General features: G+C 38.3%; 2 protein-coding genes across 2 annotated transcripts; one reads left to right on the top strand and one right to left on the bottom strand.

Annotated features, from left to right (window-relative positions):
- Positions 1–1057: 1057 nt before the first annotated feature.
- On the bottom strand, positions 1058–15290 carry LOC139775864 (ATP-dependent DNA helicase DDX31). The gene is made up of 9 exons (XM_071712189.1): positions 15075–15290; positions 13794–14912; positions 13451–13717; positions 13155–13375; positions 12431–12995; positions 12107–12337; positions 8046–8388; positions 4034–4235; positions 1058–1366 (listed from the first exon to the last, which is right to left on the bottom strand). Exons 1-9 carry the CDS (start codon positions 15138–15140, stop codon positions 1228–1230), a joined length of 3153 nt encoding a protein of 1050 aa, XP_071568290.1. The 5' UTR covers positions 15141–15290; the 3' UTR covers positions 1058–1227.
- A 1942-nt stretch (positions 15291–17232) lies between these two features.
- Positions 17233–20286, top strand: LOC139775868 (uncharacterized). The gene is made up of 5 exons (XM_071712193.1): positions 17233–17671; positions 18305–18452; positions 18534–18616; positions 19061–19205; positions 19616–20286. Exons 1-5 carry the CDS (start codon positions 17603–17605, stop codon positions 19813–19815), a joined length of 645 nt encoding a protein of 214 aa, XP_071568294.1. The 5' UTR covers positions 17233–17602; the 3' UTR covers positions 19816–20286.
- Positions 20287–21797: the final 1511 nt, after the last annotated feature.

Genomic DNA, 21797 nt, shown 5'->3' with positions numbered 1-21797 from the left:
ACTAAAGTGCACTTGGATCAAATTTAATGTAAGCGTTTAATATTTATATATCTACATTAATATAAGAGTAGGAGAGGCACTTGAATTCGACGTCTGCAAAATGTGCTTATTGAAACATTAAGTTTCAATTAAAAAGTTAAGAAATTCTGAACTATACCTATATCGAATAACAAGAAACGAGTAAATATTCCTGAGATACATTTAAAATAATTAAAATAATAGATGTTACACTGTTGAATGAAATACAAGTAAGATATTTCGATAGAAGGTAAGGAGCGATATCTAATTGCGAGGTATAAAATACTTGTGTTCTTAATGGCCGTTGAGTTCGATCCTAAGAATAGTGCGAGTCACAATCTCGTGACTGCGTGGACGGTATGCTGGAGTGGAAACGAAAGCGCAATTAGCGTGATATCGTTATGACGCCGGCGAAATGGCGGTTTTGTAAGTACGTACTATCAGAAGGTGATTGCTAATTATTGTGAAAAGAATGAGATAAGCGGAGCCGGGGCAGCGAAAAGGGAGTTAAAACGTTGCGCGATCTCGTGACCGCGAAAGCGTATTCGACGTAGCCCATACCGTGCGATTAGCGCGATATCATTACAGTTAATTTCCCTAAACCCGGCATTTTCCCGTCGTACTGCATTTTGCCGCAGCGTATTTGCCACCAATTAGTAACCATTGCAAAAAATAAAGTGGAGAACGATGTTAAATGACATCAGAAACGCACAGTAATAAAAATAGAAACTGTAGTTAACGTGAAATAAAAATCCAATCGTTACTAAGTAATTGTAACATTTGTAAAAAATAAATACGTTATAAAATTATATCTTGCTCATTATGTTGCTTTGTATCAGGATTCAACCATGATAATCTCTGCTAGTTAATAAAACATGATCCAACAGAATATTCAAAATAGTAAAAATGGTAAATACATATTATTTAATCGTCATAGTAGACGCAAGAAAATTGCGAAAAGATGTACATCTTTCCGTATTAAAACACTAAAAAGATAACTATCGAGTATTTGGAAAGATAAAGGATAAACATATGTAAATTAGGTTAAAACATTTAATTAACATTTATTGTAAAACATATTAAGGCTAAAAACATGTGGGCGCATGTTCACAAGAAGCGATGCACCGACATGAAATCGCTGTTTCTATTTACAACATGTATACAATCGAGCCAATGTAGGTACATACAATTGCGACGAAGTACGAGGAATTACTTCTTTGGCTTCTTCGGGGGTTCGAGGCCGCTATCGTATTCGGATGTGTTGAGCATTCTAACCCTCTTCAATAATCCCGTTCTTTGCCCGTCGCCGTCTCGGGTCCTCTGCTTCTTTTGCGGCACCCCTTCAGATCTGGAAGTGAGAGTAGTCAGCCGGCGCGCACTTTAATTCTCACATTAGGACTAACCCGCAATTTTCGATAATTCGACGTAAACGACATGTGGTGAGGACAGAGCGCGGTAATCGGAAATTGAGGCAAAAAAAAAAAAGAAAAAGAAAAAACAGGACGCGCGCGCGCGCGCGCATCAAAACGCGACGATACACCCCGCGGACGAAACGGAGGTGGGCCTCCACCAACTGCCGTACCAAATTTCATGTCCGCTACCACGTTTTTGTCCACCGCTTCGCGTCACGCACGAAGTACGCGTTATCATGCTTTATGGTCTACAATGGCAGCTCCCGTTTAACCGAGATAATTTACATATAAGTTTCGCAATTAACTTTGCAGCAGTAATCGACACGATATTTTTTTAACTACAATGGAATTATACATAAAATAACATAATTATCGTCCAAAATTCGCATTGTATCGTTGTTGTATATCTAATAAAAAAAAATATATGTGTATATTACATATGTATACGTATATCTAATTTATACGCAATTTATTTACTAATTTAAGTAAAGTGGTTTCCAGAACTAGATACTAATATTGAGGCAAGTTCTGTAAATTGGAAATAGAAAGAAAATATAAATAGAAAATATTGGCTATATTTTACATCTCCAAGTTGTAGAATGGCATTGATCGTTCTAATTGCAAAGTATCGAAACTGTGAAAATTATCGTCGGTCTTACAACGGTCCTGCAGTAGACTGCAAAGAGGACGACGTGAAACCGCGTCAAGCATACACGCATGCATACATTCACAAACGCACTTGGGCTAAGATACGCACACAAACGTATAGGTAATCGCACCCACAGAGGCGTATACCGTGGTCGTCTCTCGATCCATTGGACCGTCAGCTCAGTGCCCGCCTTTCACCCATTAAAACTGACTCGTTCTCTCCCCGTGCGGAGGGCACCAGTCGGTTGCCCGTCGTGCTCACCCAAAGCACGCCCATTCAAATCGCATTAAACACGTTAATGCGTAATGCCGGTCTCGGGGAAAAAGATTCGCCGCGCTTAACGCGAAAAAAAAGGGCTGATAGAGGAGACTGTGTGGTCGTAGAAGGAAAGAGAAAGACAGAGACGGAGAACGCTGAATATGGCAGTGCAGGCAAATGATCGCCGGAGAACATAGGAATTATAAAGCTCGGTAAAAACGCGGGAGGTACTCGTGTGTGATGTAGACGACGTGATACATGAAGTAGAAGGAACGTTGGCGTAGAAATTACTTAGTATAGCGCCCGTGGTGGTTGGACTTGGCTCGTTTGCGGCCGTGAAAAGAAAGAGCAACGGACTAAGTGTATGTGTATGTATACGTGTATAAGCCGGTGACATGGCAAGCAACAGATGTAAAATACGTTAGCTATGATAAGACTAGGATATTCATAACCGGGGTAACTCCGGGAAAACAAATTCAGATTTAAAATGAAAATAGGAAACTTGTAGTAAGATATATCATTTCATGTTTATATACAGCATTAGAAATTATGTTCACTGAAATTAAAAGCAGAATAATGGAGAATAATGCATGAATGGAAGGCGGGAAGCGCTCGTGTCAAAAAAATCAGGACACGCAAGAGGGCACACGCGAGCGGGGAAGAAGTATGCGAGCGGGTGGGTAGGTGACAGTTTCAGGATTTCGAGAACGCGAGCGAGACGGAGCGACGGGGGCAAAGAGAGGGAGGCTCGTGCTCGTCCCGTGGTTTCCGTAAATGGCGCAGCCACGACCGGAAGTGGCGGTCGCATCAGTCTGTTTAATAGCCGTATTGTATAATTATGAACAATGGAGAGATAGAGAGAGAGAGAGAAGGAGAGAAGGAGAGACGGAGAGAAGCCTGGAGAAGGGCAGAAGCCAGCAGAGTGCCATGTGAAATGCACACCGCATGAAGATAGAACGTGAGCGAGAGAGGAAGGCCAGAGCAACGAGAGAAGGAATAAGATACACTTGTCGCGAGCGAGCGAGACGACGCGAGTTAGATGGAGTGAACGCAACTCGGGGGGAGAACGGGGACCACAACGAGGATGAACACGATGAGAGCCGTATGGCTTATGGCTGCCAGCCACCGTAGAACACGTCCGCCCGTTCGTCGTACATGACGGATGACACAGAGCGACAGTTTTGATGCGTTCAACCTCTCTAGGAGCCGCACCGAGCCATCCCGCACATGGCGTGTGCGTGCCATTGCTCGCCCTATGCCGGCTACGCCTGTACACGCGCGTGCTCGCGCGCGCGCGCGCGCGGGGGTGGGCGGCGAGGAAGAGGAGGAGGAGGGCCAGGGATGTGCGTCGCGGTTAACACGCCAAGCCACGCGTGAATCCGTCATTAATACCGTCACTCCGGAGACGATGGGCTTCGCGATCGCGCGGCTGAAACGTCAGCTGAGCGGGTCAACAGCCGGACCAACCATTCGTGATGTCCTCTCCCAAAATGGGAGCATATTGTCCACCGCAACTGTGCGTGACGCAAAGTGTGCGCTTCCGAAGTTCCGCTATACGTGACGCCTCGATAGGAACAAATGGGACTTTAAGAACGTATCGATCGTGATTTTCGCGATATACTCGCGCGTAAGATTAATTCGGGCGAGATACATTCACACCTTGCAAATTAGAAAGAAAAGGAAATATTATACTTACGGTTTGTTCGACAGACGATTATTGTGCCTAGGTCTCGAGATTTCTTTCTCGTGTAGCTTCTTGCCAATTCCGCCGATTCGTTGCGGCGGATCCCTCAACGCGAAACTCTTGGCATAGTGACCCAAATGAAGATCCTTTCGATTAAATATCTCGCGCATGTCGCGCGGATAACTTGAATAGAAACGCATCCAGGAGACGTAGGCTACAGAAGAGAATACGATTCTTATGTAAAATAAAACAATTATCTTTCCACCCGCTCGTTGTTTCCATTGCAGATATGCGCATCAGATTACTTGCAGACACGTTAAGTACGATAAAAAATATGTACCAGCGTAATTATCCACGTGATGTGCGATAATTGTGTTTGGAGGAATAAATATGTATTTTGTTTCAAATTAATCGTGACTTTTGGTACTGTCATAATGAACCGTTATGCCTACGTTGCAATTAATAGCAAAATACTAAATTCATGTAGTCTCCCAAGACGAATAAGCCTAAAATGTGAATAAACTCGAGAGGTGCCGCGTCGAGTACACTTATCTCGTCTACGTTTAAGAGGTCACGTGCAACTCTCGGATGTAATGATCAGTTACATGTAGTGCGCCCTTATTAATCGCAGTTCCATTAGGTGGTTCCACGGGGGTTGGGCCGCGCGATTCCGTGGGGTGTGTGCGCGCCCCGTGGCGGGCTATTAAGGGGCATTAACGGTGAGGAGGAGGTAGCCGAGTCAAGTGCTGCAGCTAATAGTCACCCTCGCGTCCCTTCTTAACGTCTCTTGCTTGTGCGCACGGGTGAGAAACCCGGGGGATCTCTGGTCCTGAGAGAACTCGACATGTGCACATGCACCGTTGGCGTGCGTTCCGTGTGAAAAATCTCTCACAATCAGTCCTGATAGAGTAGATGAATTTGGCTTCCGGTTGCTCATTCCGGATATCCCTGATCGCTTAAATTTCTATATTCTAGCAGCGAAGACATTTCGCGTAACATGATGACATTAAGTCAATGATTATAATGGAACAAGGTACGAAACAAGAAGAAACATCTCTTCTTCAATTATTAATAAACTTTCTCAAATAAACTAAATGCAGTTTGGATGGTAGTGTTTGAATGCTATTGTATTCTTGTATCTAAATGCGGCATCTATTTCTCTTGAAACGAAATAATGAATTTATATATCACCGAATAGATTTAGTTACACGTTTCGCTTGAATCCCCTCTAAGTACCTCTAATTTTCATAATTCTCTCGCGGTCGGGCTTATGTATGTCTCAACGTTTTCAATTCTGATTTCCGTCTGCTTCCAATCTCAGCTCCTCCTTTCCGCGCATATATAAGAAACATTGCTAGAGTCTTTCTTGTGACTTGGTGTCAGCGTTGAAAAGGGAGAAATGTTTTTCTCCATTTAGCACATAAATCACACGTGGGGGCGGTGTCTAACTGAGAAGCCGGAGCGGCGGGAAGAACGGGGGTGTAAGAGTGGGGTAGCATTGTTCCTAAGTGATGTAACTGCGTCTTATTGTATTTGTATCCTGTATCGTATTGTTAAGAGTCTCTCGCCACAAAGCGTAAGTGGTTTTGGCGGAAGTCACATTCAGTGGTTGGATTGTATCGGCCACCCTCTGTGAAAGGCGCGCGAACGATGTACACCGAATTCAATCTAACTCGCGACGAGTGCGCAAGATTAGCTCAACAGTGGTACGATTGTCACGACAATAATTAGCAAAATATTGCTTTTTTTTTTAAACAAGTGCTGTCTGGAAAACTCGACTATAACCAGATAAAAAAATATAAAGTGTAGGCAAATTCATAACCATCTTAAATCTCGAATATGGTTTATTATATCAATTTACGTATCATTATCTTGATAAGTCTAAATCAAATAAATTATTTGATCGGACGAAATAGGTTGCATAAGATTAAGTGGCCCGATTATTGCTTGTTATGCTGCTTCTGCTAAGCTATAATATTCAAAAAATATTTACAGAGAATTACGACGAATGGAATATAGCCGTGCGACCGACACGAGGCTCAAATCGTATATATGGGATAGGAGTGAGGGATGAATCCCTCAGGTTAGTGGCGAGGGTCGCAGCTCGGGGGTAGTTCTATAGAGCTGTACTTGCTATTGAAGGCTGTTCGGCTCTATTGGGGTGATAATGTTACGAATTAGCGAGATTTCCACTTCTCCGCTCGTCTCCGCATCAGTCGCGAATTAAATAAATTTCGGAATTGTCGCGAAGAGCGCAGAACGTGTCCACGTTTGCCGCGTTATTTTCCATTGTTGTGCTTCTGCTGTACGAGCGTTTTTACGATCTTAATTCCAACACTATGCCTTGTATTATGTGTTCGATATACGACGTTATCACGGATTTAAGTACGGTTAATTTTTTTCAGCTTAAATGTGAAAAATGTAAAATAGCTGATATCAGATGCACGATTACATAAAATTGCAATAAAAATGCAAATAACAAAGAATATTGGAATACTTGAAAATAATTTTTATTTACGTGAAAAAATTATCCTTGGACAATTATTTTATCAATTTCAGAAAACACAACCTATGTGTTATTATCCTTGAGATAGATGAAAATATTTCGTAATAAAAATATTGTTTTTACCATATTTCTCTCTGTCACGAGAAACTTTTCCAAACATTTTGAATTATTTTTGTCGATATGGGCACACATTAGAACAAATAAATGACCGATAGCAAATAGTCCCGGTAGATATATCGAGAGATGTTAACTAATTTGTTATCCACTTCCTGCTTTCCTCTCATTCGCTCCCTCGGTTTCCATGCGAAAAGTGCAATACCGGGGTCACGAACGGCGGCAGCAATTAATCTATCAATCACTCGGTACGTGCGGAGGAACGGTCAAGTGGTTAGCTGTGTAACGTCACTCAAATCTGGGGCGGCTAAGCGCTCAAAAACCGTGGCTAACCTTCGTGTAAAGCCTCGGCTGATGCGGGACAATTTCGAAGCTCGAAAACCTCTTAGAAAGATTAATGGTCCCGAATTTCCTTTTTGGAAATGCTCGTTCGCGCGGTTATAGCAATCGACGTAACACTAGTGGTTAATGCACTTCCGTAAAAGTAATCCTCGTAAGATATGCAAGATTGGTTTACATTGCTATTATTACGTCTCAATAGAGCAGAGATCTCTCTAAAGCTTCTCAAGTTTAATAAGAAAAAAATTTAGAACTATGTACATACTCGTATTTAAGCGACAAAGTTGTCCCTAGCCTTGAATAAAGTAATCGAGAAGTGATTTAAGAAAGCAACAAGTTAACTGACGATATTTATATGGAAAAGCAAATAGATTTGCGGGGGAAAAAAAAGTCATCGTGAATGTGAAGAGGGCTAATGTCTTCACTTGACGAGTATTAGACCGGGTATAATGGATTTATTATTGCAGCAAATAAATTCTTCTCGGTAACGACCCTAATAGAGTAACCGTGGCATAGCAAACAGGATCATCCCTCCTCGTCCGTAGACTATGTAAATATCCAAGTGGCGAACGAGGCAAATGTGAAGGGAGACGGAATAAGAGCCCCATAACGTGTACGCGTAGGGGTTGCTTTATATGCGAGTGGGGTGCTCGCTGGAATTGGCTTAGTCTACCCTGAAAGTCAGCTCGCTTTCGTTACAATCCAACTGCGTCAAAGTAGATGTTCACTCATCCTTCGCAGCTCCTCATCAACACTTTGCCTCTCACGAAAGCAAAGATTTAAGCTTTTATTGCACGCGCACCTCTTAAAGTATACACGCGAATATATATGCTAATAACTAGGAAGAGACTATTTTAAGACGTAACTATTTCTATAGCGGCAATTTACTGTATGATAGTTTGCCTCTCATTATCGAACCATTGAACTTCAGTCTATATTAGTGTCAAATTCATAAATATTATATCCGGCTTCAAGTCTTGATAATGATTAACAATTTTATGGTATCAAAAGAAGAGTATATACGTTTTATTATGTAGCGCGAATCGTAAAATATTACACGCTTACCTTTACACGCTTTCGCGCCAAGTTGCTGATTCTCCAACACTAAATCTTCGAAATCATTTTGAAGGGCGACAGCCGCTGCCTGCACGGAGTTATGCTTGGAAAAGGGCCCCAGTAGCTTGTCCAGGACATCGTTCATGTCCTGCTGCTTGATTCTGATGCGCCTCGACTCGAGCATCCGCACGAACTCGATTTCCGGAGGCGTCAGGAAGATTGTCGCCGTGCCGGAGCAACCTGCGCGCGCGGTTCTACCGATTCGATGAACGTAATCTCTAGCCGAAATTGGACCGGTATACTGAACAACGCAATCTACCTTCGGCATGTCTAATCCTCGAGCTGCGACATCCTGGAAAAAAAAGAGAAATATATATCTTACATATCCTAGAACCGGCAATTTTCACGTCGAACATCTTCCAAATCTTGTTGAACATAAGAATATAAGAACAAGACTGTCTAAATCTAAATCCGCTGTTTAATCCCAATGACATATTACGACCATTCATAAATTACGTCACGCGAGATATATAAAGAAAAGACTTCGGATCTTTTCTAGATCGAGATACAAAGCACTTTGATATAAAACAATTCGGATAAGAACCGGAACCTCGTGATTCCACCGCAATTTGTTCGGAACAATGTTCTTGGTAGTTATCGAGCTCCAACCTCCTCCGAGAAGTGGCTCGTTCCACGAACAAGAGCGGCAACGGCGAGTCTGCGACCTGCTGGTACAAATGTCTTACAAACCGCGGCGATTTCTCGTTTTGTGGCGACGTGAATGCGCGCGGCTGGCAGCGGGCGCCCAGCTGCGAGACCCCAACGGCGAACGTTTGAGCACGGCCCTGATTTCCTACGTTCGGCTGGCCGATGATTTACCGCGGCGAGAGCCTCCGCCGGGTCGCTCCGCTTGACGGGCCCCGGGGACTAATCCCAGACCACCAGTGGGGGGGCGTCGCGGCACCCCGGAATTCTTTCGCGGCACGATACGGACGTGTATCCGTGTATTCTTATTACATCTTTTCCTGCTATTAATTCAACGTACGTCGACGACGGCGCGATCCGGGCGCCAGCGTGAAGGAATACGAGAGAGAAACCCCCGACCAATCGAAATAAATGCTGTCGATCGGACCGAATCACTCGAGCTCGCCCCGTGATTCCGTTACATCTTATCGCTCGATGAATATCGATAAAGCAATTTCTAATCATTTATTTTTTGCGCGATTAAGAATATTAATGAGAACAAAACGAACTGAATAAAAGGAGAAGTCAATGCTTGCAGCATGGAACTTTATGTAACATAGTTAAAGAAAAATATCAAATAACTTACATAACTTTGACAAATATAGTGTTTATTACATAGAATTATAGAATGTTTATTATATAGAAAGTGAAAAATAAATTAAACGCTTTTAACGTTAACTATAATGTGATATCATCGCGATTTAAATTGTCACTCGGAGTTAACTTTGCCAAAGAATATTTCCTTAAAATTCAACGCAAGCCTATATAATCACTTGCGCGGCGCTCGCAATCGGAGCAAGTGCACTTGGCACATTAAAACGATACAAGCACGATACCTGCCACCGGTTTCAACACACGTAAAGAGAGCGGCGCGCTGAAGAGCGATCGATGGCGGCGATTAAGACAAACGATCGTTTAAGAAAGGGACCGGGGGATCGTGGGCCGCGGGATCGAGAACGGATCGTCCGCTCAAAACATCTCACTCGGGCCATAGATCACATCGTGGATCCGGATCCACCACCGCTGAGAGCCGCGGAACATTCCGGCCGCGGGTGCCCTCGTGGCTTTTCAACGTGGAAATTAATAACGCGGCCGTAAAACCTACGTGGTAGCGACGCCGTAAAACGTGGGCGGCTGCCATCGCACATTCCGCGGATCAACATTAAGGAGTTAAATATGCCCGACGTCTCTCTAAGTACACAGTAAATTATTCCGCCTTCTTCCTTCTCCCTCTCGTGCTCGCAACAACGTTGGCGACGTCATGTCAATATGTTCGCGCGACCGGGATTTATCGATTTAATAGTAACGAGTAAATGCGTTGCATGTTCTTAGCAGCGTAATTATTCACGTATTTTTTATATTTTGGATTTTCTGTATCTTAATGATCTTGATAAATCCACCTGCTTTTTTAGACAATTAAGCATTTAAAATCAACAAAGCAAATTTAACAAATTTGATATTAAACTCGGCTTTCAAGAATTTTGATATTAAAACAGATCTCGCAGGATTAATAAGCAAACAATGAAATATAAGAATAAAATATATAAGCATTCTTTATAATAAAGAATTATGCGCAGATTGTTTAATCTACATTGGCATAACATGCAACTAGAAAAAATCACGTAAAAAGTAAATAAAGTACATAATATTATAACATAATTTTTAAAAATTAGAATAATAACCATCAAAATGTTATATACACATTAATCAATATTTATATCGCCGTAAAATGACGTGAATTTTTAAGCATCATACATTCATGCTTCTAAAGAAGTACAAAATATATTTGATCGTAATTTTAATCTTTCTACATGTTAATTGCCTCGTTTCATCGCATCAAATATTATTATTATATTCATGCCGTAACTTCTTTACACAAAGTTTGTTTTGCCAGAGAAATTATGGCATATGCGAAAGTCGAGAATAAATAAAATCGTGAGAAAAGAAAGCTATAAAGTCCGACGAACGAATGTTCGTTATTCAGAATTAATTTCGCAGATTCTGATCTTGTTCTTCTTTGGAGGGCGACACGGGTTTGAGACATAATTCGAAAGAACAGGTCGTCAATTAATCGCAATGTATAGGGCTTAACGAGGACAGTAGAGAGGATAACGAGAACCCGCGGCGAGTCTTCGGAATTTTCGAATCGGACGTCGACTTTACGAGAAAGAGAGAAAGAGAAAGAGAGAAAGATCGCCTGATGGAAAAGAATTAATTTTTACGATAAGTTGTCATTCGTTTGCGTGACGCCGATCGTGAAGTTCACAATTCGCAAATCTTGCCGCGATTTAATATTTTTCTTCTTTCCTTTTGCACGAGTTCTTCCGATATTCGCGATACTTGAGACACGTGAAAGCGCCATAACAGTATTTCACGCTAAAATCTAAATTGGTCGATGAAGAAATGAGATCCGCCGTCGTTTTATTTTTGACGGTCCCCGCGTCTAATGACGAAATCGATCGCTTTCACCGGTAATTACGGCAGTTAAAGCCGTCGCCGAGAGTTCAATGTGAATCAGAAAGTTGTTCTGTTATTCGACGTCGGATTAATTCGGCCGACGTAATACGAATGTAATTAGCGGCGGGGAGAAAGAAAGTTATCCGTTACTTCGCAAACATTATCGCGTCATGATTAATTACGCCGCTCGCAGAATGCAATTAGCGAAACAGACACTTCTGTGGATATATCGCAAATAGGTAAACATTTCGCGTTTATTACGATTCGGATGAGAAATATCTTTCCATTAGACTATTAGAGATTTGATTGAAAAGCGGCGCAGTTTGTTTCGTAGAAGATTAGTAATTGTTAATAGAAAAGGATTGTTAATGCAAAGTTCGGACTCCCCTAAATCGCTTCGTGAAGTAAAGAAAGCACAGATATGGGGAACAGACAAATGGTTGTAATTATACTCATTACGAAGGGTTCATGCGCCCGCATAATTTTTAACCTCCGAACACAGCGTGGGTCCAGATGTATTAAATTCCCTCTCGAAAGAATAAGCCACGAAGTAATTTACAGCATAGGGAGTGCCGACAGATATCCCTGACTTTTCTTTCGTTATTCTTTCGTTGCTATTCTCTCTTAATTTTTCAACGCTTTCGTATTATACACTTATATTTTTTATTTATATAATATTTAATCTTTCAAAGTATATCTGATCTCGAGTAAAACTCATGACGTGCAATGTAATTTAAGAGTAAACAAGTTAAGAAGTTCAAATACTTATAATGCGCTAAAGGAATAAAGATAACTTCATTATGTCTACAATAGGTATATTAGTAGACGTTCGAAGCATTTAAAGTAATTTTCGAAAATATATAACTTACCGTGCACAGTAGTACTCCACTTTTCGCTTGACTGAAAGTTTTGAAGACCTCCGTCCTTTCTTTCTGTGTCATATTACCATGTAATTTAAAGAATTCTACGTCAACCAGCGGATCGGAGTCTTCGTCGTCGTCATCAATTGGTTTCGTAAGGACAGAGGACAAAATTTCGGTATGATAATCTACCATGTCTTGTGTGGCCATAAAAATTAGTGTTTTGTGTTGCCCAGGAGTCTAAAGAAAAAAAAAAAAAAGAAAATGCTACTATACAAGTCGCAATTCGACACAATGTATTATTGCTACAATGCAGTTTGAAAATTTTCCTACCTGACATCTCCCGGCGATGTAAGCGCTTAGAGTGACCATTCTCAATTTAGGCGGGGTGACTATGTAATTCTGAATTACACTTTGCGGAACTATTAGGTCTTCGTTAATCTCGCTAATATCGCCCTCGCTCGCTTCTAAATTCTCTTTAGCTGCATCAACGAAGATCGGATTGTGCATCGTGAGACCCGCCAATTTCTCGACGGCTTGTGTCAAAGTCGCGGACAACAAGATTGTCTGCCTTTTCGATTTATTTTCAACATCTTCCACTTTCGAATAAGATTCTTGATTCACACCGGAATGTTTTTCATCCTTTTTCATTTTTCTCGATAGAACGGTATTAGCACTCTGATCGCTATCGCTGTCATCACTTGAATGATATATTTGTTTCTTTTTACTACCATCGGTATCATTTTCTCCTGTTTTGGATTTCATATTATGTTCCTTCGAAATTTCTTCAATTTCTTCATCTGTAAATGTCTTTTTATTATTTTGCTTAAATATTTTCATAGCGTCGTATCCTGATTCGTCATTATTAGAACATGATGTTTTCAAAGCGCTTACTATCCTGAATTGCACAATACATATTATTAATTAATTTTGTAATTATGTTCATGTTATTATTTAATTTTCTTATTGTTAAGATATTAAATAATAATTGCATTAACCTATATACAAAATTTAATTGCCAATTTTTTTGAAAAATAAAAAAAAACAGAAAACCTACCCAGAAATGTCCATTTCGTATCCCATATCAAGCATTCTATCAGCTTCATCTAATACAAAATATTTGACGTCATTTAATCTCAACGCTTTTGTATGCTTTATGTGATCTAATAATCTACCAGGAGTAGATATTAATATATTACATCCCTTTCGTAACCGAGCTTTTTCCGCTTTTCTCTTTTCTCCGCCAACTATGTAGCCTGGTACGATCCACGTAAAAGGCTAAAATTATTTAAAAAGTTATTTTGACATCTAATAAATGCTAATGTATTTAAAATATATTTGCCTCTTACTCACTTTAACTAGTTTTATAAAACACTCGTACGTCTGCAAGGCCAATTCTCTCGTCGGAACAACCACAAGGGCTGATAAACCGCTGTTTCTATTTAATTTTGGTCTAATTTTGTGTAACATTTCAACAATTGGTAAAGCATATGCTAACGTTTTACCAGATCCTGTCTGAGATCTTATTAGAATATCCTTAGCTGAGAATATTTGAGGGATCGCTTTTTGTTGAACCGTTGTCATTTTAGTTATACCCATATTTTGCTCTAAATTTGATATCTGTAAGAAGAGGTATAAATCGTTACTTTGTTACAAACGTTTTCATTACAAGTGTTAACTACATACAAATACTAACCATAAACGGATGAATATTGAGATCTGCGAAAGTGATCTCTGTAAAAACTGGTTCATTTACAGGTTTTACAAATCGCTGGCCTATGGTTGGTATATCGGGATTATTGCCAAACAAAGAGGAAATTTTTCCACCAGCTCTGTGCATTAATTTTGGAGTTTTGTCTGATTCCCTATCGTTATTTACAATTCTCTCTTTATATTTTCTCTCTTTCTTTTTGTTTAAGATATCTGTCTCCTTTGTGTTTTTTAAAATAGGTGATTCCTGAGTTACTACTTTATTTTTCTTGTCTGATTTAAAATTATCTTTTAGAGTATCATGTTTTTCAGTTAAATTTAGAGTATCTGACTCAGTTTGATTTTTTAGTTGATTCGAAAATGTATTGGAAAGTGATTTCTTTAGTTCACTCTTTGAATTATTTTTCTTTTTCACCAATATTTTATCAACATGTCCTTTTTTTGCCTTTGTAAAAGACACAATTGTGGAATCAGAGTTTTTGGTAGAATGAATCTTATTAGATTTTAAAACTGGTGATTCCTTAGCTACTACTTTGGATTCTTTGTCTAATTTAAAATTATTTTTAGGAATATAATGTTTTTGAGTCAAATTTAGTGTATCTGACTTATTTTTATTCTTTAATTGACTCGAAAATATATCAGAAAGTGATTTCTTTGATTCACGCTTTGAATCATCTCTCTTTCTCGCCAACAGTACTTTACCAACATGACCTTTTGTCGCCTTTGCAAAGGAGACAGTTGATTCATTTGTGGAGTCAGAGTTCGAATGGATCTTTGAAGGAATCTTATCAAATTTCACATGCTTCTTTTTTGCTGCATTAGATTGTTCAATTTTTTCTGACTTTGCAATCTTCGCTGTTGCGCCTTTACCTTGAGATGGAATTGGAGGTTGCTGTATGTTTTGAGTAAGAGCGTTTGCTTCTTTTAACTTCTTGGCAAAGATAACTGATAATAACTTCTGTTTAATTCTTCTCTTATGCCCTGTCTCTTGCGTGTTCGCGTTTCTCTTTGATTCCTTGCTACTTAGTACTGCATCTTTATGGAAAGATTGATTCTTCAATCTTTTAATTGAGGCATTGGAAGACTCGGTTCTTCTCAATATGTTCTAAGCACAAACAATTACTTTACGTTATTCATCAGTCTTTTTCTTAGATTTTTGTTCAGTTTACTATACGCAATTGCATAAAATTGGTGCAAATTCTTTGCACACATGTGGCATGCTTACAGATATCCTCCTAACCTAAATCTAACCTAACCAAGCACCTACCTTCCTCGTTGTGACAGCTGGATCCGCCGTGACATTTAAACAGATGTCCATGTCTTGAATTGTCATTGGTGCGCCTGTTTACTACAAATCACTTTTTCCTTACACGCGGAAAAATAAAATACGCGTAAACCTGTAACGTTTATAAACATACACCCAGCACCCCGCGTAAAGCACGTTGTGAAACATGTGGCGAACCGCGCGACGCGCGACGCGAGTGCTGGACGCTGGACTGCTGGCGCATGCGCGTATTACAGAGAGAGTCTATTTCCGATACTGACTGTATGAAAAATTATATTTCTTAACTTTATTAAGATTACTATTAATTATATAATACTGTATTAAAATATGCGACTAATGTACAATTATATATTGTGGAGAGTGGAGATGCTATAATCTATATTTATATGTATGTATAATATTATTTATATTATATTTATTATTTATATATGTATCTCATATAAATATATATATAATATTAAATATATGTGTGATATATATGGTATATATATATTTTTATATACATATTTATACATGTATCTGTATATAATACGGAGAAGTATTATATTATACACATGAATATATTGAAAATATTGAATTCTTTATAAATTGACAAGATATTTATTTTCAAACAAATTTATAAATTAAATATTAAATAAGTACGCGCATGTACTTATTATTAATTTATATTTTTCGAAGAATAAAGTTTATTGACAATAAAGATTTTTTATTCGACCTAACTGATCATCTTTATTAATTATAATCGTCACGACGTTTCGACTATTGGTTTTGGTCCTTTTCAATCGACGTAACTCTTGATGCTAATAAGCATCCTTTTTTAAAATCACTGAAGGCAATTTATTGCAAAATAAATTTGGTTTTTTATTACTTAGGATTAAATTAATTATACATATATATCACTCGATCTTAAATTTATATTTGTTCTGGGAATAAAAACCACGCAAGAATTATAACATTATTTCTCTACATTCATACAATTTTTATAATGTAATTAAAACGATTAGTCAGGATTTAGTTATAACTGAAAATTAGTGCGTGCACGTGCGTATATAGAAACACCCCAGGTAGCACATATTAGTTTCATATACGTTTTTTGAACGTATACATAGTTTCATAACCGTAAAGAACCGTTAAGAAACGTTTGAATAAAAATGTTTTTGAAACCATGATTTAAGAAACGTATTTTTTACGTTTCTACAGTTAACAAAAATACCTAATATTTGTTAAATTTTTCCTTATAAAATTATAATTTGCTTTATCTATATATATAATAGCTTTATAATAGCCTTTTTTGAAACATTTAAATTTATATTGCACTAATTATTGCACAAAATAAATCATTTTATCCATGCACATATATCCATTTATTTACTTAAATTAATTTTGTCCTACCGGTCTTAATCTATTTGTCATCGGACAAATCTGAGCTTAGAAAACTTCCGACAGTTGCAAAATAAACGTTCTGCTGAACGTGGCCATTGAAAGAACATTTATACGTGTGTTCCGTTTTGAAGAACTTCCTCAACTGGTGCACATCAGTAATGCAATTAAGTTAAAGTGAGATAAATATATTTTGTTTCACTTTAACTTATTGCACGAATGTGCAACAGTTCAGGAATTTCTTCGAAAAAGAATAGACGTCATAGGTGGTATATGCATAAAGCTTCTAGAACATTCTCACGCATGATGTCTCAAAGACGTCATAAACACGTTCAAAAGACGTACAAAATAGGAATTTTAAATGTCTTTATCTAAAATGTCTTTATCATTAAAACAAAACGTTTCTATAATAGTTTTTTAAACGTTATTTTATCGGAAAAGAAACGTTTTTCCATCGAACGTTTTTCGAATGGACATTTTTACTCATGAGAAACGTTTCTAGGAATCGGTTATAAAACGTTTCGGAAAAACGCTTATAAAACATTTCTGAAACGTGTATATGCTACCTGGAGACACGTGCAATCATATCAAGACCTGCATTTAGATATTGGATCAAATATATTTTAATAAATATGACTTCCTCATGATAAGTTGAAACGACCTGTTGAGAAATAACGCGATAAAACGCTGACGTGTTTGATTATCATGATTACAACGGTGTATCATTAGCGCGTCTTTTCGGAGTTTGGAACAGCTAAGGCAACATTGTCGTCGCGACAGTCGAACAATACGGAACGATTCTGTTCGGCGTGGCGCCTGTTGAAGTCAAGACTCCTGTCCGACAATCGTCACATTATTCGACGGACGGAACGGTGTTAATTATTCGTTAACACGTTCGGCAATTGTTACCGGGGTCTCGCTCGCGCGATACAACACGCCAACGGTGCGCGAGATTAATTTCGGAGATTGTCGCTTTTAACGTGTGTTTACCTCCGTCCATGTGTGTTTACACTTTTTACAACGTATCGTGCGAGTGTTGCCTGGCAAGGTAACACGAAAGGTGACGCCGGTGGAATCGGGCATTTTGTGTCCGTGAGGCAGAGCGATCAGACGAAAAGTTTATTTCGATCATGGAGAGTCGTAGTTTATGTTGCATCGGTGTGTCGTTCGCGGCGAGGATAATCGGGGCATATACGATGGTAAGTTTAAAATTTCACGCGTACTACTCTGTATTCTTTTCATGTATTCGGGAGTACGGCGCTGTCTGATTCGCGTATTGCGATTGCATTATAATATCGAATGTAATCGTGCCGAAGAAATGAGATGTCGAAACGAGATAACGAAAAACATGAACTCTGTTTATGTTTATAATGATTGGCACATATATTATATGTTGCCAACGTGGAATAATATATAAAACCTGCCTTGTGATCTTCTTTTGGTATGAGCACGCACACAATATTTCCGGTGCCGAGACTGTCAATAACTCGAGTGACGTTGTTGAATACCGACTCAAATCAATTGATCACGGATACCTTCTACGTCATTTTAAGTCTGGAGTATAAATATAACATTATTATTTTAAGATATACTGCTTCTTGTATTATTTTTGTTTTAGACATACTTCGATTGATATTAAATCAACTATTTTATTGAAAAATAAAAGCGAAATATAGTACAAGAGTAATTTATAAATAGTAATTTAAATATTTTTGAACAAAGCCGTTTAAAAACACATATAATTTTGAAAATTTATATCAATCTGTCAACTATATTAATTTATTTTTATATTTACTTCTAAATCATTCAGCTTTTTGTTTATTCCTTTTCAGTCCACTTCGGTTCTACTAATAAACGTGTTGGTGAGCAACTTCTTCTCGAGAGACGAGGATGATGATTTTTTTGAATCCGTCAAGACTTGGGCCATGCTAGGAGTGAATTGGATGCAAGCAATAAGATATACGCAATTGCAGAAAAAAGGTGAGGCCCGATCACACTTATTGTTAGATACGCAAATTGCTTCCGCAAACGAATGGTATAACGTAACGTTGTACATTTCAGCGCAAGCCGCCTTGATATGTTTCCTCATATACGCCGTCTCGTTTCTGTTGGCCAGTGCATACCTCGCTTTGGGATCGATATCGGTGAGCGTCTTAAAATATTGTGTAATTACCTCTAAATAACTTAATCGAATAAAAGAGAATTATTGAGAATAGTTGGTCTATTTCAATTGATCTAGTCAGATAACTCTGCCATATATTTTATTTTTCATCTTTTTACTAAATTAATTTCGAATTTATTTACATCTGTAAATTATTAAGTTTCGATAAGTATTGCGAGAAATTTTGCGGGCCTTCTAATTTCTTTTTTCTCAAAATATCTAGCAGCAATGTAAAGAATTCTTATATACAACACTCTGCTCGCAAGCACGATTTCTATTATTTTTTTTAAAGGTCGCGGCAGAGACACCGCCGATCGAATACAAATTCGTCAGGCGTTCTTTATAAATCCGCGAGATGTATTTTAGGCACGTAACAGCCTTGTCTCAACTCGCTAACGACCGCGTTAACTTCCGCGTACGTTCACAGAGGAGACATATGAGCGCCGTGCCTTGGATGTATTTGCAAATGATTAGCGTAATAGATCAGACCGTGGCGCTGTGTAGCCATATAATACACGACCGGCAGACTACTTTTTATTTGTGGTACATTACGATATGCAGCATCTATCTGAGTAAGTATATTTCTAATCTTCTTTTGCGATTCAACGTAAATAATGCATTCTAATCACTGAATTCTGAATACAAATATATATTGAATTACCTTTGTGAATTCTATTGCAATTAAACGCGAACAAATCACTGTTAATCTAATGTTATTATTATAAATAAATTAAAAAGATATGTTTTTTACGATCAATATCAAAGTAACTTTATTCTAAAAGTAATCTTGTCGGAAGCGTTTAATAAAAGGAGTATATTTAGCGTTATCAATTTAAAAGTTATAACGTACAATGATCCGTCACTAAGTCTTTCGTAAAAATAAATTGTAATTTCCATAAATGTAATTGTAAGATAAATTAAAACCAAAAATATGTGTGTGGCACATTCTATATACAATAATTACATTTGACAATAATTACAGTTTTGAGCGTGTATTTCTGGATGGTCGTGGAAGCAGCTCGAAACCAATGGTATGACGAGCAGAACCGAATTGCGAGTATCGAATCGAGCGTGTTGGAATTTGTATCGACACCTAGTAGCGGTTCGAAGTCACCGTCCTTCCTCTCACAAAATTTTTCGATGTTCGAATCACCGCGACCGCCAACGATCCTACCTAAATAGCAGAAATTCCCTGAAGAATCATGGATAATGCTGAAACAATCCTGATAGACTTGCCGCCTAAGGCAAACCGTTGCTAGAACGTGCAGGATTGAGGGGGATATTTACAGAACAATGTAAGAGGAAGACTGAGAGGTTTCTTTCTTCATACTTCGTGGACGTTATTTGCCATCATAACTTAAGACTTACGCGTTATACGTAGTATATTTATTTACTAAATATGAACCAATTCATTTTGTTATATATAAATAAATATCTACTTATAAACATCTTTCACACGTTTAAACTGCGCGATGAAAATTTTTCTATTTTATAAGATTATGTTATTTAATTAATATAATTTTTACATATTTAATTTGGCAATTTATTATTGCATAACATATTTGATCCTATTAGTACAGTACGAAGTTTGTTGTAACGCGCGCGCGCGAAAAATTGATAAGATGTCCGAAACAATATAAATTTCAAATAAGACATGCAGAAATTTCTGTTCCAAAAATATTTTTGATTATCCAGCCGAGATTACTGATCTCAATACATTTATTCGTGAGCTATATGGCATTTCAAAGAATTTAGATGTTAAGTCGGCAGAATATCCATTGATCTTCCTTGCCTAATGGAATATACGCGAGCCACTAAACTTCGCTACGGTAAATCCCCGTTTCGATACGGGGAAAATGTATAATAATGCGGAGAGTAACTTCATAAATCAGTCGGGAGATGCGACTAATAGAGTGTATCAAATGCGCCCCCGGCGGAGCGTGCTTGCATAGAAAATATGAGAAATGGCCGCGTTTTACGTCGAAATACTTTTAAACTTCCTGGATTCGAATCGCACGCAAGCATATTCGCTATACGGGATCGACCGTCTCTTCGGATAGAGGTCGATTTGTCCGAGAATGGCCACAACTTTTCGCAATACTCTTGAGAATGGTGATCAAGTGTACAATACATGATAGAGAAAAGCTCTCGATACAATTTATTGGGGATGTTTTGTCGTATCGATTTCGTATAACATATCTATGTTTGCAAGGAATATACTCTAATGATAGCACATATAATATCTATATGTATGTTATTATACATATAAATTATTATAGTATATAAGGGAGGCAATCTTTTATTTTATTCAATATTTTGTTATTTTAAAAGTAAATGTAACATAATTTAAAATTTTGTTTGATAAGTTGCTTTTTTTATTTTCATCTCTAGAAACAGATAAATATTTAATCTTTTGATTAATTTCAACTGAAACTTATATACAAGTGAGAAATGATTTTGTTAGCATTCACTATTATATTTAATCATGAAATGTTGAGAAAATTTTTCTTCTTATAAGTAGTAATTTGTAATTTTATTTCTAAGAATCTATAGAAACAAATTTGTTACTAATAAAACTTATCAAATATATATAAAATTAATTTTCTGTTGCTAAAGGAAGTAAACTGAAGCAAGTAATGTATTCGATAAGAGGTAAGACAAAAAAAAACAAATGTTCTTGTTAAATTGCGATATTTTGTAAAATTGCTTGTTCCCGTGAGAAGGACTGGATTTTTCAGTCGTCGACACGGTGCCGGGGACAGACAGAAAGCGGGTTGCGCGACGTGGTTGGTTGCCGCTGCTTTTAAAAAGAACTGAGCGAGTCAATTTGTAGGCTGTCGCAAACTTTTAAAACACTAGTTGACAGCCGTTCCACCCCCGTCGCGACGCCCGTCCAACCGTCCTGAAGGATTCCTCCGTCTCTCTTTCTCTGTCTCCCTCTCTCTCCCTTCCCGTTTCTCTTTTCGATCTCTCTTTCCCTCTTGCTCCTCGACTCGCGCTCCCGATGAAGGACCGGGGCCCACCCCTGCGTGTCGCGGCAGCCGATGGATTGTAAAATAAAACTAACTTGGCTTTTTCGTGGCTCGGGAACGGGAGTACCGGCGAAATCTCATTCCCGTGGATCCCTTTTATTTTCATGTACCCCTTTTTTTTCATTCATCCCC

The sequence above is a fragment of the Temnothorax nylanderi genome, unplaced genomic scaffold (assembly GCF_030848795.1).
Source record: "Temnothorax nylanderi isolate EJ_2023f unplaced genomic scaffold, tnyl_v1.0 TNYL_tig0107_pilon, whole genome shotgun sequence".
NCBI classification, from domain to species: Eukaryota; Metazoa; Arthropoda; class Insecta; order Hymenoptera; family Formicidae; genus Temnothorax; species Temnothorax nylanderi.
This window is presented reverse-complemented; position numbering and strand designations above follow the sequence as displayed.